The 27,102-nt window shown below is 37.6% G+C and overlaps 1 protein-coding gene across 11 annotated transcripts in view; it reads right to left on the bottom strand.

Annotated features, from left to right (window-relative positions):
* Positions 1–27,102, bottom strand: part of GPHN (gephyrin) — a 312,924-nt gene that overhangs the window by 149,712 nt on the left and 136,110 nt on the right. For all 11 annotated transcript variants that reach the window (XM_069784153.1, XM_069784156.1, XM_069784161.1 and 8 more), the window contains exon 4: positions 1,171–1,263. In XM_069784153.1, the coding sequence (XP_069640254.1) occupies positions 1,171–1,263 (93 nt within the window). The remainder of the gene's footprint in view (positions 1–1,170; positions 1,264–27,102) is intronic.

The following is a 27,102-nucleotide window of genomic DNA, read 5'->3' as shown; positions in this document are numbered from 1 at the left end:
AGCACAGTGAATGATCTGCAAATTCAGTTCCACTAGCTAGCACACTGTGGTCACCTTATACTGTCCCCATTTTCTGATACACAGACCCTCAGGTTTTAGTTACCCAAGTTTTCTAGTATATAATCTAAAAACATCAGAAGTAACATACAGGAGCATTTTCTTTATATGTTTGTTTAGTTACACAAATGTTATGCAACAAATTAAAAAATATTTTTAGATTCCTAATGGAAAAAAGTTAAACTGCAGCCGTGGTTGACAGAACACATTTGTAAGTAAAAAGCATTGTAGGAATGTTGTAATGAACTCAAATCAACTCTAAGCAATTGAAAACTTATATGAGTACTTAAGAGAAATCTAAATATGTGAAATTATAAACACTTCAGGCACTCAATCTTAATTCTGCCCTTTAGTGAACATAAGCAAACCAAAAAAAGTATGTGATTTTAAAAGTTCATATTAATCTAATTTGGAACCATAAATACCAAAATACTTCAACATCAATCACACAGTCATTTCATATGACAACTCATGGCCATGAGGTTATTAGGTTAAGCTTCCTCTTGGTTTTTTTCCTTACCTTAGCTCCTTATAAGTGGAATGTAACCAGATTTCCTGTGCAACATTTACTGGTGCAGGTTACCTCCACCTCTGTACCTGTTTAGCTTTTTTTGACAATGTGGTGTCAAGCAAATCAATAGCAGCTTTGCACAGAATTTTTTCCCCCTACTATCTGCCTCACACTCTAACCTATAATGCAGTAGTTATCAATGCAGTAGCCTGCAAGGGACAATTAAAGGATCTCTCTTATCCCATTTTTTCTTGTGCAGGACACAAAAAAAGCCAAACAAATTTTTGCTTAGCAGTGTTGTACTGCAGTGGTAAGGAAAATTACGCCCAAAAGCCATTAGAATTTTGTTTTTTAGGGGGACTGGAAATCCATTACACTATGCCACATTTTAGTTTGAAAATCGTTTTGGGTCAGACCCCAAGGTTAAACTAATTCTCTTGTGCTATATTCTCTACTGCTTTTTCTGCTTCCAGGCTGTGTATCACCTGACCTGTCCAGAGATACTGCAAAGTAAAGTTACAGAGGAAATATCACCCCCCTCCCCCAGACTCATACATGTCTACACCAAAGGGCAGATTTTTCTTATTCCAGGACTATCTCACCTCTGGAGTGACATCTCGTGGTGCAAACCCTGTTCCTCCAGTTGTTAAAATCAAATTAAGCTCCTTTTCATCACACCAATCTATCAGCGTCTCCTGAAAGAGAACATGAATCCTGTCAGATCTAACAAGTAATACGTGGGATACAGTTATCTCAGAAAACACCTGAAGACTTGAAATGTCTTAAAAACAGAGATGCACACAATAAATACAGGGAATTGTAAAATCACTCATAGCTTTTTTAACAAAGATTTTAAAACACTATTTATAACCAACATATGACAGAATAATTCAAGTATCCATCATAGTATTTTTAGAAATGGAAACTGAAATTCTGTTCTCCATCTCTTGACCTGAAACGGAAAACAAGAATTCACAGTTATTCATTTATACCACTGTTTATTTTGAGATATAAATATAATACTTTGACACATATTAATAGAGTATGCCCATTTCAGTAACTTTGGTTTCTGCACTCCACTTTTTAATTGCCTGAAAAAAGCAAGAACCACATATTTGTAAGCTTATCTACTAAAAGATGCAATAATACACTTCACACAGCAACACAAAAGATTATCTATAATCATCTTTTCTACATTCCCTATAACATCTCAGTAGGACTGTGTATACCAATTCCAAGGCTGGACTAAGAAAGCTTAATAAATCTGTCATGTAAATTCAGTGACCTACAATACTGGGCAACTCATGATACTAGAGAAGTGTTCAATTTGATTTGCATTCATTTTTCAAGTAACATTTTAAACTAGTTTTCAAACTGTGACAAAAATTTGACATAAGCAGAAAATTTATTTAGTCTCAATATGATTATATCACTTATCCTTCACACTCTGCTGTGGGCTAGCACAACAACAGAATGTCTGCTTGGAGCTCACAATCAGCTGTGTTACATGAAGTACACTCATGTATTACACAGTAAAGTAACCATCTGCAGAAATCAGTCAGATCAATTACTTAGCTATCCTTATTCTAGCAAAGAAACCTCATTATCTGAAAAAGTTTAGGGCACATTTATGTTTCTGGAGTATTATATTGAGGAGGAATGAACTGTTTTGGTGACTGTTGGCTAGAAGCTTATTATTTACCATAAAATTAGAGCTGAGCAATATACTGATTAAAGAAAGCTTAAAATATTGTTGATGGTCATAAAACTGTCCAGAACATTTTAAAAAGTACTACCAATTTAGACTAATTCTCAGGTGTATGTTCTGCAGGCTTAGCACTGCTATGTAACTTCCAGTTAAGAGAAAGCTCATATACAGCCTCTTCCAAATTGCAGGTAGAATAAACTTGTGTCTGCCTGCAAGTCCCATCATGCAAATGTACCCAAGGATCACTTAAGTGGCAAAGCCAAAGGTTCTGCTTTTATTTCTCCTTTCTTTACTCATTTCTTCCCCTTCCCCTTTTGTGTTATCTCTTGTCTTTATTAAAATCATATTCATCTTTTTACTCTATCCCTTTGGAGGATGGCACTCTACTTATTGGGGCTGTAAATTACCAGAAGTTTCTGGTTATACAGACATTTCGAATAAGCTCAAGAAAACAACACACATACTGTCTCAGATCCGTACATAGATGAACTATTAAGTTTGACTTAACATTTTGAAAAAATATGAATTACGGTAGTAAAAAGTATTTTAAGTCTTAAAAATGTTTGCTTCAATAACATAGATATGCATCAGAAAAATTATTTTAGAGGTGGCACCTCTATTTTATCATGTAGAAACATATTTATCTTGACTTTGAACAGCTACAAATTTCAGAGAATACTTGAGAGAAGTTCAGTGTAAAAATGGTGTGTGGCAAAGTTAGAGTTAATATTGTATATATTTTAAAAATTATTACATCAAGAAAAATTTGTCCGTATAAAACAAGAGGGAGAGATTTTGTGGGTTTTTTTCTAATGAAGCATTTATCTTCAGATAAAATAAACCCCACCAAACTCCAACTGGTTTTATAGAGAAAAAAAATCCTTCCTCTGTTCTCATTTTGCTACAGTTCAATAATACTTCAGTTAACAGGGAAAAAATGTCATGTGATAGCCTAGAAAAACATAAAGAAATCAGTATACACCCTAACGCTTCAAATAAACTGAGCAATAATTAAATGCCTATTACTGCTATTCCATCAGTATATTTAGGCAGACATATAATTCTCTATCAAGTTCTAGTTATAGTAAAGGAACATAAGCTTTCAGTAAGAAGACCTTTAACTATGAGGCAGTAAGTTTGGGTTTCATTATATTTTAGAAGTGTAAATTCTACCACTTAGACCTTTCAAACCCATGGAAAAATATCTGAGACTGATATTCAGCTTATTTACTTTCTCTCTATCCCACAAAACTCTATACCATAAAACTCACTGACATTTTAAGTATCTAAAAAAACGAAGCACCACCCTGATCAGCTGAGGACAAAAGGCTACTCATATTCACTTTGCTGCTGCCAGCAGCCCAGCTAGATTCTCCACTGGCTTTGCACAGAACTGAATTTTCTGTGTCTTCAAATGAGAATTCCTCTAGGCCTAGGACCTAATATTTGGCTTTACTGACTTTACTGGCAAATTTATTATATAACATTTCAACTAGAGAAAATTTCATTAAATAATTTTTGTGCATCTTTCTCCTCTTGTATTGTTTCATTGCTGATAAGCTTTCAAGATAAAATGAGACTAGTTCAACAGGTTATGTAAATCACTGTCATTCCATTCAAATCAACAGAATTATGCTGATGGATACAAAATACATTATCTGGCTCTGAAAACAGTACTCTAAAATTACTACCAAATTTTAAAAAGCCAGAACAAAACTACAGACCTGCAGAAAAAAAACCCAACCAACCAACAAATAGCTTGATATTTTTAACAATTAATATCCTAAAATAGGCTTTATCAGTTATTTTCTAGTGTCAAGGTAGACAAGGAGAAATGAAGTCATTACAGTCAGTTCCTCTAGACACATTTTTACTTCAAAAGCACTCAACTGTGATTCTAACCTGTTCAGATTTCACTGAAGTCCTAGAACAATTACATTATGTTTTTCTGCTGCACAGAAATAAAATGTCAGCCCAGTTGTCTCTTTACGTTTTGGATTAGATCTGGTGCCCTGTCCTCTCTACTTATTTATTTGTATTTTCTCTTTTAAATACATATAAATTTAGCTCATTTAAATATGAAATCCTTGGGTCTAACATAAAATTTATTTCCATCTGTTGCTCCAAAGAGCTCGTTTCAGTCAGCTCCCTCTCTCTCCCAACTTGAAACTACCTGTTGGACTTCCTATGCACTGCCCAATCTTGAAATTTTTTCAGTTGTAACACTGCTCATAAAAACTTTGCTTAAGATCTGTTTGAATTTTCTCATGACCAGTGCTGGTTTCACCAGTGCAGAAAAATCTTGCCTCATTCATTCTCTTAGTTCTTAGTCTTTCATATATAAATTCATTGATTTTAAGGCCAATAAAGATCATTAACTCAGGGAAATAATTCCTACAGTGTGTGGCACAGTGCAGAGACCCTATGTTTACTGCAGATACATACTTGCAAATTCATACAGGCACCTTCGCATTAAGATACACTAAGTCCAAAACCTGTACAGATGTATTCTTTTGGCACTGCACCTAAGCAATGCTACCTGACATTTCAGTCAGTGAATGGCTAACACTAACAGATCTATTTCCTTCTGTGGAGGTAATTTAAACATCTCAATGTTCGAGATGCGAAACTGCCATTAGTCTAAGTTGTAATGGGCAAGTCACAGAATTTTGGTCAGTTCCTCCTGTATTTAAAACAAATTCTAGAACTCAAGCATCTCTTCACATAACCACCCAGCCTTGATATGAAGGATTCAAGACAGAGAAAATACATCATAATTTAATTTGGTAGGGTTTTCCAGCAGCTATTTATGTTTAGCATTAAGTGGTGTGTTTCTAGTAACTGTTTCTTACTAAACATTTGTCCTGGTTTCAGCTGGGATAGAGTTAACTGTCTTCCTAGTAGCTGGTACAGTGCTATGTTTTGAGTTCAGTATGTGAAGAATGTTGATAACACTGATGTTTTCAGTTGTTGCTAAGTAGTGTTTAGTCTAAAGTCAAGGATTTTCCAGCTTCTCATGCTCAGCCAGCGAGAAAGCTGAAGGGGAACGAGAAGTTGGCACAGGACACAGCCAGGGCAGCTGACCCAAACTGGCCAACAGTGTATTCCATACCATGGGACGTCCCATCTAGTTTAGGAACCGGGGGGAGTGGGGGCAGGGAATCGCCACTCGGGGACTGGCTGGGTGTCGATCAGTGGGTGGTGAGCAATTGCCCTGCGCATCATTTGTACATTCCAATCCTTTTATTATTGCTGTTGTCATTTTATTAGTGATATCATTATCATTATTAGTTTCTTCTTTTCTGTTCTATTAAACTGTTCTTATCTCAACCCACGAATTTTACTTCTTTTCCCGATTTTCTCCCCCATCCCAATGGGGGGGGGGGGAGTGAGTGAGCGGCTGCGTGGTGGTGAGTTGCTGGCTGGGGTTAAACCACAACATTTCTGTGGGATAACACTCCCCCCATGATACGCAAGAAAGCTGCTCACAGAATGCACAATGGTAATGGTTAGCAAAGTGGGGTATTTTGTAACTCCATTAAGATACCATCCTCTAATCTCTGCAAGTAAGTGAACAGGAGAAACAAAGAGAGATTCCTTTCTGGAATGAAAGGAACAGTTCCCTGATCTTTGGAGATAACTGAGGTTTGTGGGTTACTTAGTAAATTTTTGCAGTCTCCTGCAATAAAGCCTTATTACAGTCATGGGCACTCTATGTTTCTGTCCTTGATTGCTGCTTCACTTAAATAATGGAGTAGAGCAGTTCTACATGTGTAATTAATTATTTCCTTTTCAGAGTGACAGAGGCATCCATTAATTGACAAAGTATTGTAAAGCATGCTCTTAGCCAGGAATTTAAACTTGAGAAAGGTTGCAAGACTCCTCCAGTCCTCTTACTGCTACTGTACACTGCTCTTCCACATAGATACTGTATGACCATGAGTAATGCCCTTAACTGAAGCAGAAGTACTTTAAAGCACACAAAAATGGTCACCGTGGATCAGACTAAATGCCTACACAGAAGAGCTGAGGTCTTGAGGACTGTTACTTTCCTGTGATGCTACAGTCCTATGGTATTTCTTGTCTTTCTTTTTGACCTATTTTGGCATCACTTTGCTACAAGAGTGTGATAAGTCACACGTGTTTATGCTTCCAAAATGATTAGAATACATTCCTTCAAATCAGTGTTATGGTGCTTACTCCTGGGATTAACATGTATACCTTTCTTCTTATCAATACGCCATTTACTTCATAATACAAGGATTGTAAAAATAATTCTAAATACATATGCATACTTTTTATACACCTTAACCATTGGAATATGACATGTACACTGTCACCATTTAAAACATTCATTAGGAAAGAATAGGGAAAGGCTAAAAAGGATATAAACAGGCAGGTTTTCATACAGAATCCATACAGAATTCTTCTATGTTCAGTACTGAAACTGGTTAAATAATTCTACAGTTAACAGGGATGTTCAGTATTTTGGCACATGCTAAATTGTTCTAGCACAGTGCAAACTTGAAGTTATTTTGCCTTATATGCACCACTAATCACATATGAAGGACCATTTAAAATATGTTAAAATAACTGAAATTGCTGAACAAATATCAATATTAAATTTAATTATGAAACAATATACATTTATTTATATTGGACTTTGAAACAGAAGTAAGTTAGCATAAGCTCTTTTACAGACATGCATACTATCCAGAAGTTCTCAAAACAACTACACATGATTGAAAAGACCATTGTGGCTTCTGGGAAAAACTACTGATAGAGCTTAGAAATGCAAAACGCTGTGTTCTCCAGTACACACCATCTCAAAACAACAAGCTTTGTAAAATTATGTAACTTCTGTACCTGCAAATAAATCCTGTTTACTCTAGGACAGTACATTTCAAACTGCAAGGAAAAAACATATAGCAGTATGTTTTTAAACCTATAATGACAACTTTCCTTAGGAAGCCAAGTCAAATAAGAAGAATTGTTGTACAAAAATCCACATTAAATATCAATTTAATTTTCTTTCAATTTGTGGTCTCATGCTAAAAGAGCTAAAAGGGTGTCTGAGATAATTTTCATTTATGATTATCTAACATAATGCAGAAATTACAGTGGATGAGAATATGGAAAAACATGTCAAAGAAGAGAAAGTCTGCATAGTCACAGATTTGCTAAGAAAACTGGGCATCATTTTGACCACTGAGTTTCAGGAATACAGGAATTGGCACATTAAGATCTCACAATAACCTTTACTTAGTCATGTGGCTTGAACTACTCTAGATCCCAGCTCACTAAAGATTAACCCTGATTCTATGGCATGAGAGAGCATACATACTGCATGAACCAGAAATTCACGTCACTGCACACAAATACAAAGCAGGAAAAAAGAAAAAGGTAAAAGTAATCCAATTGTTCCTCATTGTTGTATTATTGAGGAGTTAGAACCTTCTCTATTGAGCTCACTATGGCTTGTCTATTTAAAGGGGAAAATCACGTACTGAGGACCATGCAAAAACATGAATACCCATAAGCAAAGGCACTGAAGGAAAAGATAAAGAGCTGAGTTCAACATTCAGTTTGAAAAAGAGGAAAGGCCTTAGAAATGTTAATATATTCCTGGAATAAATTTCATATTTTTTCCCCTATTTCTTGTGAAGGTTTTATTTCTTATGCTCACTTTTCTCTTATTGCTTGAAAGCTTCACTGATATGTAGAGGCATGAAGATATTCTTATGTGTGGAGCAACAACTTTGCAAGTAATCAATCTTAAAATTATTTAAGAATATCAGAAAATGAAATACTAAAATGCCATGAAAACATGCTTGACATTTTCTATTACCTCTACTCATTTTTTCCTTCCCCCACCAACAAAAGGCAGAAAGTAAGAGAGATGTTAAGATTATGTTCAGAGTGTAATCACTGTAGTCAAGAGACTTGGATGAAACGCAAGTACATATCTCAATGTGTCGAAATAGACCTTTTCATCTTTTGAGATTTTACTGAACATAGTAGTCTTTTGAAGATTCTACAGATATATTTGCAGTTTTCAGCATTGCAGTCATTTTACATTGTTGTTTTTCTAAATACTAAGCTAATGCATTAAAAAGAAATTGTAAAAATGCAACTAGTTTCTGAAATGCAAAACTAAAGGAAGAAAGTAATAAAAATGTACTCTATAAATGGCTTATATTTTAAATGGAAATTTAATTATAGGTATTTCCCATTTGAAATAAATTGCAGCTATCAAATACTTCAAGGTTCAACATATCCATGCAGCCTGTAACGTGACCTTTTTAAAAATGTACTTCACATCTTCTAAAAGCTACTATTCATGACAATTATCCCTAAAACAGGGAAAAAAAGAAGTAGGCACTTAAGTACAATGCTCAGCAGAGTTCATCTATGCAAATGAGTAGGGAAAGTCACGCAGAGAGATGTGCAAATGAGTGTCTGCTGGTCAAACCACCAGGACTGGGAGTGCCAGCACTGCAGTGGTCTGCTTTTTAAGGGCTGAGACTGGCAAAAAAATTTCTAATTACTGTGCTGGAGAAAGGTAAAGACAGTATAGGCCATGTACGAGACTGACTCCACAAAACAGAAGTGCACTTTTAAATGTCTTGTGCTGATTTCCTCTCAGAAAGACAAAGGAGGGAGTCTTAATTCAAGCTAACCACCTTGACATATTAGTCTTAGTATAAACAAGAAAAATTTTATTGTGAGTGATTTTATTGTATGATTTAACAAATTGAGCTAAAATCTACAAGGATGTCTACCTAGATCAGATGCAAACCATGAGTCTATATGTGCAGCAAGGGCCAAGACTTGTTTCCTTCTGTATGAAAATCTGTTCCCATCTACTGTTGGTACAACTGGTATCCTCCTAGAGTGCACGCTAAGGTCTTGGAATCACGGCTAATCACTGGAAAGGATTGGTCACTCCAGCATAACAGTTTTCCTCAGATGCCTGGAGGAAGGGTTGGAACTTAGAGCTGTCAGAAGAGTCAGAATTAGATATTTTCCAAACATGTCTGTTTCTTGAAACAACTTTCCTGTCCACTCTGAATTTGGCAGATATATACATGTGTGTGGGCATATATGCACACGTGCTTGTCTTTACATAATAAAAACGTACTAGCAAAAGCAGCAAAGTTCAATGCACCTCGTATCTGTCATGTGTAAAAGACCTCTCAAAAATATGTTTACTTACTAAAATATTACAGTAGTTACAAAAACTCCATGTTTTTTTAAAGAATTTATTTGAAACCAATTAAAAATTAAATAAAAGAAAAACATAATGCCTCCTTGCCAGTATTACTTTTCCCAGCGAGAATCTGAACATCTAATATATATTCCTCTGATTATTCCTACAACACAAGCTAAAGTAGCAACTGGAATGAAAAGAAAAGGAAAAAAGCATAAAACCAATTAAATTAATCCAATACTGCTCACTAATAATAAACAGAAATTTTCTCTCTCTCTCCTTTTTTTTTTTTTAATTAAAGTAGCACTTCAAAGACCTGTTATCACAAGATATAAATGCTTGGTTTTGGAGCCATAAACTTCAGATTAATTGCATAGAACAAGATGGCTTTTTCCACATTTTCTTCCCCTTTGCATACATTAATGTTCATCTAAGGTTGTTTAAAAGACTGTTTACTTTGGGTTTTCTTCTCAGAATTTGAAAAGGCAGCTTGATATTAAACACAAGTCAGTAACTTTCTAAAACTAGAGTTCTTCACAATATTTTATCTATGTGTATCCACATCTACAGCACACGTATCTCATGCACCACAGATTACAAGTTTGACCGAACTTTGCTAACTGGAACTAAGCCCAGATAAACTACATCCTAATCTTATTGAAAACACAGAAATGGCAAAGCCACAGAAAACCAACTGTAAATTTCTTTGAGCTGCCAAGACAACACTAACTGCTTCAACTCTAAGAAACTGGTAAAAGCATGTCCATCATATAGGCAAAGGTGATATATCTCAAAGAACTCCAAGCACAAACACGTAAGAATCATGTTTCTGTAACAGACCTCAACTCACATAACCTGCACTTAGAAACTATACTTGAAAATAACCACTTGCAGAATTTGCATGCGTGCATTTGCATGCAGAGACAACTACATCTCCAGTTTAAGCCAGGTTAGATGCAGGGTATAACTTGTTCTGTTTAATGGGCAGGAAAGGTAGTGGATTAAAAAATGACTACAAGGCTTCTGTGGTTAAAAAAAACCCAAAACCAACACATGAGGAACCAGCAGCGGAAAAAACGTTTAAACTCAAATGTTTGCTTTTCTGTAACTATTAAGTTTTAAAAAAACAATATAATTGTAAAAATAGAATTGATTCTTACAGAACCCAATTCACATTCTAGCTTCATTTTCTAATAATAAATACAATCTTATATGTTACTTCATATACTTAGCTACAATTGTGTAAGACATCATTTCCCTTTACTTTTTAAATACTATTACAACTTATGTAATTTCAATTTTTGGTGTAGCTTTCAATGGAAATGACAAATTGAACAGAGTGAAAATATTCAAATATCTAAAAAAGGTTAGGACGGGGGGGGGGGGAAGGACAAGAGATGAAACCTTTAGAGAGACAGGGAGCTACTCAGTGTAGTGCAGTTTGTGGTATAAATGCCCCCGTGCGTGTACTGCTCATGCATGCCATCCCTCGAGTCAATGAACGAAACTGTTTTTAAAATAAAATCTACTGCTTTACCTGTGAAAATACAGTAAAGAAAATTTACCTACCAACGAACGGCTGCTGTACTTTGAGATATTTAGTCCATACATATAGGCTAAGAGTGGGTGGGCTCGTGGCCTGCCCCGGGGTGTGGCGGGAGGGGCGCTCTAGCTCCTCCCCTCTTCCTGCTTGAGGCAGAGTGCATCCGCCACCACTTCAGTTCCTCTTAAATGCACAATCAAACCTGAAAGAGATTCAGAAAGAGGGGAAAGGCAGGTAGGAGACTAATGTACATGCAGACTATACCTCTCAAAGAACACCAGTTACTGACCAGTAACCTTTCCTCTTTGAGTCTGCATGTACATTCCTGCAACGACTCGCTCTCAACAGTTACCTTTGCCTCTTACAGCCCAGGGGAAGGCCCGAGCACTCCCACAAACAACTGCAGCATCACTGTGCTGAAGGCTGAGACAGCCCTGGATACTGTGAGACTAACATAACACCAGGTGAAGGCAAAGAGAGAATTCCAGGTGGCCTTATGGCAAATGTCCAAATACCATACAATACAGATGCTAAGTTTGCCCTGAGACGTAACAGAATTTGCTTTGGCCATGGGGGGGGAAGTTCCTCGAGTCCACACAGAGCCAGAAAGCCATCTGAACAATTGGTGTGTGAAGTCAGTTGAACTTCTGGATATTCCCACAGTGCAACAAGCAAAAAAACAAACTAAAAGACTTGGACCTGTGAAGAGAAATGATAAAGTACTTACAAAATCAAGAACGTGAAGTATAAAATTCAATCAAAGAAGCATAAGATCTGAAAACCAGTACTGGAAGACTAATTGCCTAGCTACTCTGGAACTTTGGCACCACTTCAAGAAGGAATTTTGGATGACTGAAGAACAGATACTCTGCCCTTATAAAGGTAGTATGTAAAATGGCAGCCATAAGGACCTGTATACTTCAGCAGTTGGATGAGAAAACTGTCACCAGATGTGCCACTTTCATAGACACAAGCAGAAGGAGTAAGAATTTAAGAGCTCAAAAGGGGAGAAGGAACCACTGTAATGAAGCGGTTTTCCAAGACTATTCAGTCATGAACAGTTCAATGCATCCTGATCAGCTGTTAGGAAGCTATGAGTTGTGAGGTGTGAGAACATGAGTGTACTCAACCAGAAGGAGCAACCTGGTACCCTTACCAAAGTACAGAAGGGAATCAAAGGAACTGCATATAACAAATAACCTAGAAGAGCTGAGATCAAAACAGCAACAAACACATTGTACAGAAAATATGGTTTTCTCATAGAGTATGCATGTCTAGATGATACTTCCATGCTACTGGCTATCAGTACTCTGGAGAGTAGCAAGAACTGACTACCCTACAGATTGATTAACCTTTTGTCTTAGAGGGTCCTGAGATTGCCACAGATTGAAGAAGAGCCAGGGAAGAGCTAAAATACAAAGTCTGTGGATACTACCAAAGAAATCTCACATAGCAGCATACGAGTATACCCGCTGTCAGAACAAGGTGAAACTACCCAAAAAATAACAAATTTGTCTTTACTGAATATGTCTCTGTATGTGTGCCAATTCTGGTAACTTACAATCAATATACCATGGAAGCAGAAGAAGCATGTTACAAGCCTAATCCAAGTAAAATTGCTGTATGGCTTTATTAAGCCAGGCAGCTGAATGAGATGCCAAAACAATGAGTATATTTTAGCAAAAGCACATGCAGTATTGCAAAGGACAGACTTACTTAGGTCCTCTAAAGAATATCCCCAAAGGAAACAGTAAAAATCACTTGTATCCTCACAGAAATTTCCTTGGGGAAGTCTAGTTCATCAAATTCTAAAGAATATACTAAAATGGGCCTGGATGGAATCTCAGTTATTCTCTCTCTGTGTCCAGTTCAGGATTATTTTGTCATTCCTGACAGACACTTGTCTAAAAAACATACTCTTAAAGATCAGTAAATGTTTTACTTTTGGACAAATGACCACTGGAAGAGCAGGTGAATAAACTGGTTTAAATGAAAATCCAAACTTTTGGAAGAAATATAGAGATTTGGTCTAAAGTATCACCTCTAACTTACAAAGGACTGTAAATAGAGTCAAAGCCACTTATATCAGGGCTCACCATCTTCTGTATACAACAAAGAACACTGTTATGTCAAGCAAGTAAGACTGTGAAGAATCACATTAATATTCCAAATTTGAGTTAACTTTTCTATTTAAAATGGAAGTCTGATAAACGCTGTAGGATGAAGAGAATTTACATGCTACCAAACTGGTGCATGAAGTACCGAAATAGCTGCTGGATGTATACTAGGCTCATGAGTTTCCAGTAACTAATATTCTAGAGCACTGAGAAACAAAGCGCTCACAGAAGACGGATTCCTCCTGAAGTGAAACCATTTCCATTTTGTAGCACATGTAAAGGTTACAGACTGTTTCTTGCCCTGAACCAAAATGTTCTGTATGTTTAAATAGTCAAATGTTATTACACTACACTGTATGAAAACTGAGGACTGAATGATGCATGTGTCTATTGGCCTGAATAATCAATGTGGGGGAAAAAAGGCAGAATGACTAGAATAGACACTCGCAAGCTCCTGAATCCCAGGTATTGATACTGTTCAAGCCAGAATGGAGTGACTGTGGTGACTCAGACACTGCTTTTTCTTAATCACAACAGAATAAGACTATTGGTAGATAAGCATAGATCTGAAATGCATGGAATTAAAAAGACATCCCCCTACCAACTCAGATGCTCTTCCCCTCTAGAGAAGAAATCTTTGCATTTCTTGATGTCATCAACCACAGATTAATATTTGGTGAATTATACTGTCAATACAATTGCCTATTTAGATATTCAGAGAAATATCTGTTAAGAAGATGTGGCAGCATATTTTGAAGATCTTGAAGATAATGGATTGTAACAATTATTTTATGGCAAGCACAACAATTGCATAGGTGGAGTCATGACATAATGGATGGATCTAGCACTTCCCTGCTTGCTCATGCAGTGCACTATGACGCTGCTATTCATCCAAAAAACATTGTACTGATCACTGTATGGATACAGAACAGCACACCAATTTTGCCTAGCAACATTTACTAGAAGATGCCCCTCTTTTGCAACGAAGAAGCCATCCCTACTGACATCTCTACATATTTGTAGTGGATTCCCCTACCAGTTGAGAGATTTTAAGATTACTATCTATCAGCTGTATTAATTCTCTAATACCTAATTATAATGCATAAACTAAATGTAAGATGTTTCCAGCCAACCAGTGCACGTACAGGCCATGTGACCTAACAACTAAAGGCATGATCTTATTGTGATCTGTGATTGTCCTGGCACTGTTCAGATTGTTTCAGAGAAGTGTTCTTTTGGCCCGGTGAAGCCTACCAAGCCAACAATAAAATCTCTTTCCTGAATGGAAATTAGATGGGAATTATCTGTGTTCATCCTTCTTACCATAGTGTAAAATAAAGAAGTATTTGGAGACAACCCTGAACGCTATGCATGAGTTGATGGAGAAAAGATTCTTGTACAAATCAGGTCACTACATGTGAGTATGCAAAGATATTTATTTTTCCCCAGGAAAAATTACTACCAGAGACAAATAAGGAACAAATTACAGAGTACCACTTTTAGATGGTAAATGACCTTCCAGGTCTAATAATCAATGCCAGATTTAGCTTCTAGAAGATAACAAACTATCAGGAAGAAAGACCCTTCACCGAAAACTTAGCAATTTCCTTTATTTCTCCAAATACAAGGAAGGTACGGACATCCGCTCTGATATATTCTTGTGATAGGGATATACAAACAATGAAGAGAAAGGTATATGCAAGAAAGGAAAGAAGATTGGAGTATTCTGGAACTGATTAGACTGTCTGCTCTTCTCCATTATCTGTTGAATAGGAGTAATCCTGAAGACCCTGCAAATGATTCTCAGAAGGGATAAGGAAAGGATAAAAATCAATTGAGATTCATTGAGGGTTCTTAATGCAAACAACACAGACAGCTGTTAAAGGCAATGAAAAATAAATAACTGATCATTACAGAAAAAAGTCTTTTACCTATGACCCCTTGCTTTTTTCTTATAGAGATAGAGCACAATAGAAGAATAATAGAATGAGCTAGTAACAGGCTGCCTTGCTGATTAGGTTATTGTTTACTCCTGAACTCTGGAGTATATGCATCCAAAGACTAAAATATAGTGAAAGAACCTTTTGGCACTTGTAAGACAATCCATTACTGAACTAAAAAGGCCATTCTGTTCAAAGGGAAGACCTTTTCAGGATTCAGTCTATGTAGAAACTCTCTTACAGGCCCAAAGATTTATAACTATTACGCAATACTGGGTGAAAGCTGTTACCATAGAATTTGATGAGCTATCTTCTGCTTCCATTGCAGCTTGCAGAGGTGTCTTAGCATTAGCTGATCCCATTGCAATCAAAGATTTCAAGTGATTATTATACTTGGGAGAAAACTGATGCAGAACAACTCACATTAGAAGAGATTTCTTTCTCCAAGAGCTGAAACTTTCTGGTCATTTCTCTTTTGGAATGTTTCAAAAAGATGTTCTTTTTTTCTTGATACACACTAACAACAAAATTACTTGGAGTCAGGTGGTAATAAAAGCATTCAGAATTCTAAAGAGATTTCAAAATCACCTTCCAGCTGTTTCTGCAGCTGGTATAAATGACACTAAAATCTGCCAGGATACTAAGGTTGTTCAGACATGCCTTTATGGGTATTGGAAATCTCTCAGGCAAAATAATATGCAGAATGTCAAACAACCTACACCATTTTTGCAGAATTCTTTCTATTGTAATCTCCATTGTTTCTAAGGTCCTAAGTTCTTGGAAATTATTTTGTGCTATACAGAAAGCTATGCTAACACTTTGTTATATGACAAGCATTATATATATAAAATAAAAACCGTATATCCTTCTGAACTGACTGAGGTGGAGACAACTTTGTAAGAGGTCTGCCTAATTTGATAAAATTGCGGCAAACGGAGCAAACAGAAGCTTAATAAAGCAACTGCTTCATAGAAGTGATCTAGCTCAATCTAGTTTCAAAATGTTAATAAAGCCATAAAGGCTAACTAGGACATGAACAAAGTTCAAAGCAATACATTAAAAGAGCTGGAAAGGACGATTCTAAGCAGAATCACTTGTCATCTCTTGTTTTTGTAAAGACACATGCCAAACTTCACTTGCTAAAATTTAAGAATCATAGAAGAAATACTAATCAGTACTACCAGAATGACAGAAGTATAGAATGCTTTCTGCTAAAGGAAGAGCAATCCTTACGAATGCTTGCAGTAATCATATTGAGTCTCTTGACTGCTGCAGAGACTGTCTTGGTATATTCAGAAATGCTTTGCAGTCCCACAATTTCCAACACACTGGTTCTATTCACAACTATTAGTTCTGTGACAGAGTTTTCAAACAAACACTACTAATTCCAGAGTAAGAAACACTTGCACTAAGCATGTCATCTATACAGGTACTCTTAACACTTAATCTTGAATGAATGATGGCTTAATTAAGTGTTCTGGCAACAAATATATTTGTGTCATATGCTTCAGTTGAAAAATCAAGATCTGTGCCAGAACCAAAAGCTGCAGCACTGAGGGAATAGCTGTCGACCAGTGAAGCCCTTACAGTGTCTGCTTCAAGAGGAATTAACGATTTATAAACTCTAACTACTTAGCACAAGACAAATCAAACCTTAGTGTCCTTTTTACTAAAAGGTTTTTCTTACAATTTAAGTTCTAAACCTCAAATGATTTCTATTGTGCTAATCTTAACAGACATTTGTCACCATAAGTAATCCTTTTAGGATAAGTATTTCAGAAAGTATTTTTCAAATTTATTTTGAAATTGCTTTCACTTCATCTGAAGTTTGTATTAAACCTTCACAGCTATCTAGAAGACAACATTACTTTAAATGTCACAATTAACATACAGATATCGCAATTATTCACTATACCTTCATAAATGGGTGTTCCATGCCTCTCTCCTCCCGTTTCCCTCGAAAAAGAATGGGGAGAGAATTTTTTTTTTTTTTTTTGAGTAATTTTCCAAAAGGATAACCAGGGAGACTCAGTAATTGTGGAAACATTTAAGAAGTACAGTTGTAGGTGCAGCAGGTTCTAGTGAAAAAAGTGCATTCCCATTGTTATTGATGCACTTGAATCAGACAGTGGCAGTTATGCATACGAAATGTCTGCTGCTTCACAGGAACAGAACCCTCCTTGCTAAAGTGTGAGTTATTTCTAGAGTTGTGAAACCATGGAAGGCCCTCTGGACTAGGAAGTACATGTTCGTTATTTTAAAGATGTACGAAGACACACATGATAACCTTTATGAGAATCCTGAGTTATTTACATACTTAAAAAAAAAGTTGCATGAGAAATACTGAGTCTTTTTGACTGTGTATCACCTACTTTATATACTATTATTCTAACATATGGTCTGTTACATGAAAATGTTTATGTAAGTAATTTTTGGTTTTTTAATTGCAAAACTTACCTTTCTGGACATGTTAAAATCACATTACAGTCATCTGCTCAATGCAATTTAGAATAAAGGCATCATCTCAATAATTAAAAATACCATATTGCCCCTTTCAAAGAGTTGTATCATCTCCCACACATTCTACTTTGAGGATTATGATGCATGCAGTATATGTTATCTCCGGACTACTGCTTTCCCTTGTAGAGACGATTGCCACTTTAGTGCTGGAGAGTGATGAAGGGCCTACACAGGCAGCAGAGTCATTCAGATAGTATTTTCAGTAAAAGAGAGTAGGTGGAATTAGTGGATGAAGGAGAGTATGCAATACATTTTATCTGTGAGCAAGAACTGGGCAATGCCCTCCAGAAATTAAGGACCACACCATATTGTATTTATAATGTTTCTAATATTGTAGTGGTCCTGACCAAGAGACCATTGTCTATCAAGGAGTTAGCGATCCACATAACAGTTCCCCTGCAGCTCCCAGAGCAGGCTGTGCTGAGCTCCATGTCTAGCGTGGGCTTCAGGCCTGTGCCACGCTGCACAAACCCCTTGGCCAAAGGACAGACTCAGCCACCTCACTGTAACGGAGGCGTCTGTATGCAGCTCCCACTCAGCACCGGTGATTACGCCACCAGCATGGCCTTTCCTTTATGTAAAAGTGTAGCAAGAATTTCTCATGAGTGGAGAAATCCATCCAGGGATTGATCTGATGCTGCACAAACACAGGTTTCCCAGAATCTGAAGGGAGTAAGATTTATTTGCTATCTATATTCCTCCTCTTATTCTGCCTTATTAAAGCAGATATTTTATTCTGGCCTTTCTTATTGAGATCCAGGAAGAACCTGGCACGGTCCCTGTCTCTCACTCCCTCACCCCAGAGCAGAACTAACACACACACAGAATACCCTTTTCATTTCAGCACTCATCACTTCTGACACTATGGAAAGAGAAGCCCTTGCATTTTTCTTGCAATTACTAAGCAAGTCTTTTCTGTCCTGTAAGAGTTCTCTCTCCAGACCTGGTAATAAATGTGATATTTGAAGACATTAAAAAGAGATCAAAGATTTTTTTCTTCTGCTAAGAGTTATAAATTTCTGGTTAAAGATCAGGTCTACCAGGAATTCAACAATTCTATAGCAGCAATCTTCTATGAGCTTTTACATTTGTACCCATGAATCTAAGCACAATATTTGACACTTTGTCCACTTAAAACTTTCGGGTTTGGAGCTGTAACTATCCCTAGCAATCAACTCTAAAAAATGAAGCCAATTTCCAAGCTACTGTAGCTATTCCTTCCTAAATGTCACAGATAGTTTCGTAGTCCATTAAGTCTCCAGCTGCTGTTTCAGCTTTTGCTTCTGTCTAACTCCAAAAGCAGATATATTTTTAGTAGGAAACTCTAAGGATTTTTTGTCTGTCACCCAAATTTCAAAACATCTCCAAGAAAACGTCATAAGAGCATTGACTACTGCAAATATATTTCATTGGAATGAGCAGTATACAGCTCTCTACACAAAAAACAATCGTACAGACAAGAACATTTTTTGTCAGACAGCTCCTTTTCTATCCCATTCTTTGGATTTTGGGAAATTTGAGTTTCATGTATTTTTGAACCTTTAGGAAAAAACTGATAATAATCATGATAAAACTGAGGCACAGAAAAGCAGACTACCACTTCATTTAAATGTACTCGGTTGAAGGTCATAACAAGCAAGTTAACATCTGGCCATCCTCATTTACAGTGCTGACAAAAGAATACTATTTTGCTCAGGAAATAATTTTAGGTTAAGAGAATAAACAGTTTTCACCCCTTTAGGCTCCTTTTATTAAAATGACGTTTTTGTAGGGAGATCTTAAAATTTCTCACTGACCTACTTGTAGAAAAATTTTCATCAGTAATCTCTGTTCTTTGGATAGATTTCAGTGTCTGACTGAGGTCTGATGAAAATGCATAATTCTTTTGCAAATTCTGTACTTTGGATGTTACCTTCAGTTCCATGCAGGTAATCTAAGATGGAGGAGAGAGGTAAATCAGGTTTTCATGGGGACTTTTGTATAAGAGAAACAGCAACGATCCTAAGAATCATTTTAAATTACCTTTTCCTAGAAGGGACAGCAGCAAGATTGTTTATACCACAGTTTCAATTTTTTGTTTGTTTGTTTTTTGTTTTTTTTAATTGATATTGGTAGGCTATTATCCACCCTGTAAAATAAACTCACTGTTTGGTGACTATTTGCCAGTGAGCTTGACGCATTGCATCTTATTTCTGATTTTGAAACCTGTCAGTTGAAGTGGCTTAAATGAAATATATTAAGTGTGCAGTCAGAGAAAAACTTATGCCCAACTTGTTAATTTTGAAGAATTAGGTTGTGCCTGGTGGTGATGTGTCCAAAGAAGAGCAACGAAGCTGGTGAGGGGCCTGGAGCACAAGTCTTATGAGGAGCGGCTGAGGGAAATGGGGTTGTTCAGCCTGGAGAAAAGGAGGCTGAGGGGAGACCCTACCGCTCTCTACAACTACCTGAGAGGAGGTTGTAGCAAGGTGGGTGTAGGTCTCCTGTCCCAAGTAACAAGAGATAGGATGACAGGAGACAGCCTCAAATTGCGCCAGAGGAGGTTCAGATTGGGTATTGGTAAAAATTTCTTCACTGCAAGGGTTGTCAAGCATTGGAACAGGCTGCCCAAGGAAGTGGTTGAGTCACCATCCCTGGAGGTATTTAAAGGACATGTAGATGTGGTGCTTAGGGACATGGTTTAGTGGTGGTGGACTTGGCAGTGTTAGGTTTACAGTTGGACTTGACAGTGCAAGTTGGACTTGATGATATTAAAGGTCTTTAAAAACCTAATCGATTCTGTGATAGAACAGATTCTTAATTAAGACCACAAAAAGGGATAAAAGTTGAAGACAGTTGATCACATAAAATCATAGAATCATTTAGGTTGGAAAAGACCTTCAAGATCATCGAGTCCAACCATCAACCATGCCCACTAAACCATATCCCGAAGTGCTTTGTCTACGTGTTTTTTGAATACCTCCAGGGATGGTGACTCAACCACCTCTCTGGGCAGCCTCTTCCAATGCTTGACAAACCTTTCAGTAAAGAAATTTTTTCCTAATATCCAGTCTGAACCTTCCCTGCTGCAACTTGAGGTCACTTCCTCTCATCATATCTTCAGCCACCTGACAGAAGAGACCAGCACCCACCTCACTACAACCCCCCTTCAGGTAGTTGTAGAGAGCAATAAGTTCTCCCCTCAGCCTCCTTTTCTCCAGATTAAACAGTCCCAGTTCCCGCAGCTGCTCCTCATAAGACTTGTGCTCCAGGCCCCTCACCAACTTGGTTGCCCTTCTCTGGACACGCTCTAGCACCTCAATGTCTTTCTTGTAGTGAGGGGCCCAAAACTGAACACAGTACTCCAGGTGCGGCCTCACCAGTGCTGAGTACAGGGGAACAATCACCTCCCTGCTCCTGCTGGCCACACTATTTCTGACACAAGCCAGAATGCCGTTGGCCTTCTTGGCCACCTGGGCACAGTGCTGGCTCATATTCAGCCGGCTGTCAACTGGCACCCCCAGGTCTTCTTCTGCCGGGCAGCTTTCCAGCCACTCTTCCCCAAGCCTGTAGAGCTGCATGGGGTTGCTGTGACCAAAGTGCAGGACCCAGCACTTGGCCTTGTTGAACTTCATACGATTGGCCTCAGCCCATCGATCCAGCCTGTCCAGATCCCTCTGTAGAGCCTTCCTACCCTCAAGCAGATCAACCCTCCCTCCCAGCTTGGTGTCATCTGCAAACTTACTGAGGGTGCACTCGGTCCCCGTGTCCAGATCATTGATAAAGATATTAAACAGAGCTGGCCCCAATACTGAGCCCTGGGGAACACCACATGTGACCCGCCGCCAACTGGATTTAACTCCATTCACCCCAACTCTCTGGGCTCATCCAGCCAGCCAGTTTTTTACCCAGTGAAGAGTACACTTGTCCAAGCCATGAGACACCAGCTTCTCAAGGAGTATGCCATGAGAGACAGCATCAGAGGCCTTACTAAACTCCAGGTAGACAACATCCACAGCCTTTCCCTCACGCACTAGGCGGGTCACCTGGTCATAGAAGTTCATGTTCATTCATGTTCATTCCATGTTTCAAACATACTCAAAATACATAATTATACAGATAGTTAGAGTATTTCCCTATTATTTAGCCACCTCAGAAGGCAATATAAGTGCTCAAACCTGTCCTGTATTGTTTTCATTGGTAGAGATCTAGCAGAGTGAATTTTAAAAACTTTTCAACAAAAGCTAGTCTCAAATTAGCTATTTATTCCACAACAGAGGAAACCCCTTATTTTTCCCTTTTATTTCTTAGTTTATATATTACGAGATTGCCATCATTTTAGATGAACTGCAACATAATTAGCTCAGTTTTTGCTGTTGTCAAGACTATGTCTCTGCTAAAATACTATTTGTCCAAATATAGGATTGTTTTTTAAAGAGTTTAAGGTACTAAAATTGTGGAAAAAAAAATCCAACCTGAAATACAAAATATTCTGAACACATACACACACAAAAATATTATATTAAAATCTATATGTTACTTAATATAAAATATTTAAATATAAAAATACATCGTAAAAGTGCTTAGGTACCCAAATACATGAGTTGTATCTCAGTTGTTTTACTTAAAGCAAAATGGCAAATATAGGGAACTGTGCCATTATGATTAAAGCTTCACGCCTGTGTATCAACTATCATCTTATGAGTCGGAATGTGTCCCCTAAGTGTTTTCCAAAGTTAGGTCTGCAGAAAAAACTTAATCACAGAAAACCTCATAATTTCTCTTTATCTGTGCACTTCTATTGCTTATTTCTTTTGTTGAGTCTCTCAGAAGTCAGCTCAGTGAGGTTATCGTGCATGTGAAAGTTTTAATTACAATTAAAACATAATACTTCACAAATACCCATTTTTTCATTTTTGAAACACAACCATCCCTTTGGTTTTCTCTCCTACAGAAGTATTCATAGTTCTGAACAACACTTAAGAGACATTTGGAGCTTTTGTATGGAAAGCAGTTCTTTACAGTTTCCTGATTTTAAACTTAGGCATCTTTCCTTCAAACCAGCCTGAGGATAATTGCGTGTTTTCTTTTACAGACTCAAGGTACTCTGCAAAACTCAAGTGTTAGCTTCAGTGTCCCAAATGACACTCAGCTTTATTTTTACACACTGCCTTTTTTATATAGCATTATTCCCTAGAAATTTTTATAAAAATATAGAACACATTCCTTGCTCTGAATACATGAAGAATGAATGGTTGTTTTCTATTTTATCAAAGAAGGACAAGAATTTTAAAACATCTTAATGTTAAGCTCTTATCTTCATAAGGTATCCTCAGATACAACAACTTCACTTTCAAGAATGATAAATGTTAGGTAGTTCTCACTTACTTTAAATTACGTTCAACTACAAGACCACTTCACTAGTAAGAACGCAGAAGAACCCTTTAAAATGATAGGACTGAGCAGTATAAATTTCCATAAGGGACCAGCCTGTTTGTTAATAGAGAGGTTTATGTCATCATGCTACTGAAGCAACACAGTGAAGCTGTTACAGTATTTGTGATTTTAAAATACAAGGCTATTTTGATAGAGCATAACAACAGTAAAAAAGCAGAGAATAAATAATAAGAGAAAATAGAAATGTCAGTCTATGCAGAAATGGTAAAAGCAAGTATGTGTTACCTTTGCAGTCTTAACATTCTGCCTAATCTTGTCAGAATGATAAGGCAACTGGAACTGAATGCAAACATTTCTGACAGAACAATCCTAGAAACCTTTGTGTATTTTTTATAAGAGAATATTTTAGAAAAGTAAAACTCCGCAACCACTGCACCTTTACTGAACTCTTATGATTCAGTGGCATTCCCTCCCTTATACATTCCTCTGAGGATAATTAAGTCACATCATTTCTGAAATCCTACTATAACTGAAAGGTACAGAAACAGTGTTATAGTAAGTAAAATCAAAATGCTAGCTATTTTATCATGGGGATATCCAGAAAAAGAACAATCAAAAGCACAGGGATAATGAAAAAGAGAAACATTAAACTTTAATCTTATATTAGTGTTTTACTTGAAAAGAATTGTTTTTCTTGCCTAGATAGACGCATGCTAGGAAACACTTCCATAGAGAGCTCAAAGAAATTCCGAAAGAGCAAATATTGTGACTTTGGCCACAGCAAATTATATTACATGTATTATAATATCAAAACATTCTGTTTAGCAAACTACTTAATCTTTCATCCAAATATATAATATTACTGTTGTCCAATCAAAGATATAATCAGTGTTGTCTCCGCATACCATGGCAAAAATAATTGTCTTCTGTTACAACCATATGTCTCTGAGATAATTTATCCATATTGATCCCACTTTCTTAGGAATCTGATGACTGCACCCAAGATGAACCCACTTCCTTCAAGCAACACCTGCACCCTGTACTCCTGTCTGTCTTCTCCCCACCCTGTGGCATCACTTCTTAGCTCCCTTATGTAAAAGCCATGAAGAGAAATAGTTCCATAAACTACGGCTCACACAAACTAAACAACCAGATAAAATATGGTCGTTATCAATGCTAATTAACACAATAAGACTTTTTATCTCAGAAAAAAATAGGAGGAAGGTCTTGGGAAAGCTTTTTTCTCCTTGTGTGCTTGTGTTACAGAAGCAGGCTTCAGGGGAAGAATTCTTTTCAGCCTGTTAACATATCTACTGGGCTTCCTCACTTAAAACTGTTGCTATATAGTATTTTTTAACATGGAATAGACCTCTTCCTGCAATTTTTCTCTGGATCCTTTTAACAACCTATTGTCAAGAGGATTTTCCTTAAGATACTAATGTGTTCAAGTAACATTTGTGTGTTTTTTTGCAATTTTATAAAGACCTCACATGAAATTTTGAATGCTGGGTGATTTTCAGTAAACTATGACAGCCACAGAAGTAAAATAACATCTTGACTCAAAACCAAACTTATGTAAACCAGAAGTATGGGAGTATTCAAAATGCCTCTTAAGAATTCTATTACCTATGGAGTGATTAGGACTGAGCAATATAGAAACCAGCTAATCAGAGCTGTTTTTCATTACTTACTGTTGTGATTCTCCCTGAACCAGTAAATTATTTCAATAGTTTAAACTAGTGGTCTCCAAAGTGCAGTGCATGCAGGATGATGACTAACCTTATCTCCTTCTTTGACAAGGTGACCCCCTTAATGGATGAGGTAGAGATTGTAGATATTGTCTACCTGGACTTTAGTAAAGCCTTTGACACCGTTTCCCACAGCATTCTCCTGGAGAAACTGGCTGCTCATGGCTTGGACAGGTATAAACTTCACTGGATGAAAAACTAGCTGGATGGACAAGCCCAAAGGGTTGTGGTGAATGGAGTTAAATCCAGTTGGCGGCGGGTCACATGTGGTGTTCCCCAGGGCTCAGTATTGGGGCCAGCTCTGTTTAATATCTTTATCAATGATCTGGACACGGGGACCGAGTGCACCCTCAGTAAGTTTGCAGATGACACCAAGCTGGGAGGGAGGGTTGATCTGCTTGAGGGTAGGAAGGCTCTACAGAGGGATCTGGACAGGCTGGATCGATGGGCTGAGGCCAATCGTATGAAGTTCAACAAGGCCAAGTGCTGGGTCCTGCACTTTGGTCACAGCAACCCCATGCAGCGCTACAGGCTTGGGGAAGAGTGGATGGAAAGCTGCCTGGCAGAAAAGGACCTGGGGGTGCCAGTTGACAGCTGGCTGAATATGAGCCAGCAGTGTGCCCAGGTGGCCAACGGCATTCTGGCTTGTGTCAGAAATAGTGTGGCCAGCAGGAGCAGGGAAGTGATTGTTCCCCTGTACTCGGCACTGGTGAGGCCGTACCTCAAATACTGTGTTCAGTTTTGGGCCTGTTGCTACAAGAAAGACATTGAGGTGATGGAGCATGTCCAAAGAAGAGCAACGAAGCTGATGAAGGGTCTAGAGAACAAGTCCTATGAGGACGAGCGGCTGAGGGAAATGGGGTTGTTCAGCCTGGAGAAAAGGAGGCTGAGGGGAGACCTTACCGCTCTCTACAACTACCTGAGAGGAGGTTGTAGCAAGGTGGGTGTAGGTCTCCTGTCCCAAGTAACAAGAGATAGGATGACAGGAGACAGCCTCAAATTGCGCCAGAGGAGGTTCAGATTGGGTATTGGTAAAAATTTCTTCACTGCAAGGGTTGTCAAGCATTGGAACAGGCTGCCCAAGGAAGTGGTTGAGTCACCATCCCTGGAGGTATTTAAAGGACATGTAGATGTGGTGCTTAGGGACATGGTTTAGTGGTGGTGGACTTGGCAGTGTTAGGTTTACAGTTGGACTCGATGATATTAAGGGTCTTTTCCAACGTAAATGATTCTATGATTCACTAAGGTACATGGAGAAAATATTAGAATATACATATATTGTGGAGTGTGTGCTCAAAAATTTTTTACTGATGGGATGCACCATCATAAAGTTTGGAAGCTACTGGTCTAGACCATCTTTTTTTTTTTTCTTTTCAATAGTCTGACAGCATGGCTGGGCACTCTATAAGTATTTAGCTCAGACAACAGTGTTTCACTGGTAATGATCGTACTATATTATGAATTTCATATTATTTGTAACCTTGATATATTGTGGTATGAGAATATACATGCTGGAGGTTGGAGACATGTCTACCATAGCCTGTTAGCTCAAAACAGCAGCGCACTCTTGACAGATCTCTGCTTACCAGACTTTGGTTCATATCGCAAAGTAGTCTTTAAGCATATGAACTGGAAACCTTTCAGATAAAACTTACTTGGAAGATGGACTTTCAGCAGTACATTAATCTGTTCCAGTTGTTAACAGGCACACAGTTCACAGAATCATACTAGAAGTAGTTCAAAATAAAACATATCAAAGAACATACGATGTGGATGCTGGATCTCCAGTACCAAATGCTTTACTTTATAGATAGATGCATATTATTGGTTTGCATGACTTGGTAACACAGACACAGCTCGAGATAAATGTTCAGTTCTCGGCACTAGGGATGAAATGGCTAGGGCTAGGGAAGGCATTTTTAACTTCGTCTCCACACACTTTGCTCTGATTTTGTTTAGCTAGAAGACATCCATTTGTGGAAGCCTTTAGGGCATGAGTTAAGCCAACATTCCAGCTCCATGCACTGTCAGAGATGAGATGAGCCACTTACCCAACATACTCAATAACACATAGAATCCACTTAAAACTTTCCATTTTACATCTGTGCTCAGACACAGCTCATCAGCATGAAATCTCATCTAGATGAACCTGGTGCATCTAATAAAAAAAGCATCTGAGCAAACAAAATGCCTCTAGCCACATGGTTCAACATGTCTGTTAATACTATTTTACACCATTCCCTTATGATATTTCCCTGAAGGAAGGTTTTGGTTGGCTTTCTGTTAAAAACATTTCATGTTTCCTATTCTGTTTTAGACAGTGGACCTTACATATGATAGGGTAACTAATAGGATTAGAGCACCACAAAAAATTT

This window comes from Haliaeetus albicilla, chromosome 5 (assembly GCF_947461875.1).
Source record: "Haliaeetus albicilla chromosome 5, bHalAlb1.1, whole genome shotgun sequence".
Classification (NCBI taxonomy): domain Eukaryota; kingdom Metazoa; phylum Chordata; class Aves; order Accipitriformes; family Accipitridae; genus Haliaeetus; species Haliaeetus albicilla.
The sequence above is the reverse complement of the archived record's forward strand: the minus strand, read 5'-3'. Positions and strand labels throughout refer to the sequence as shown.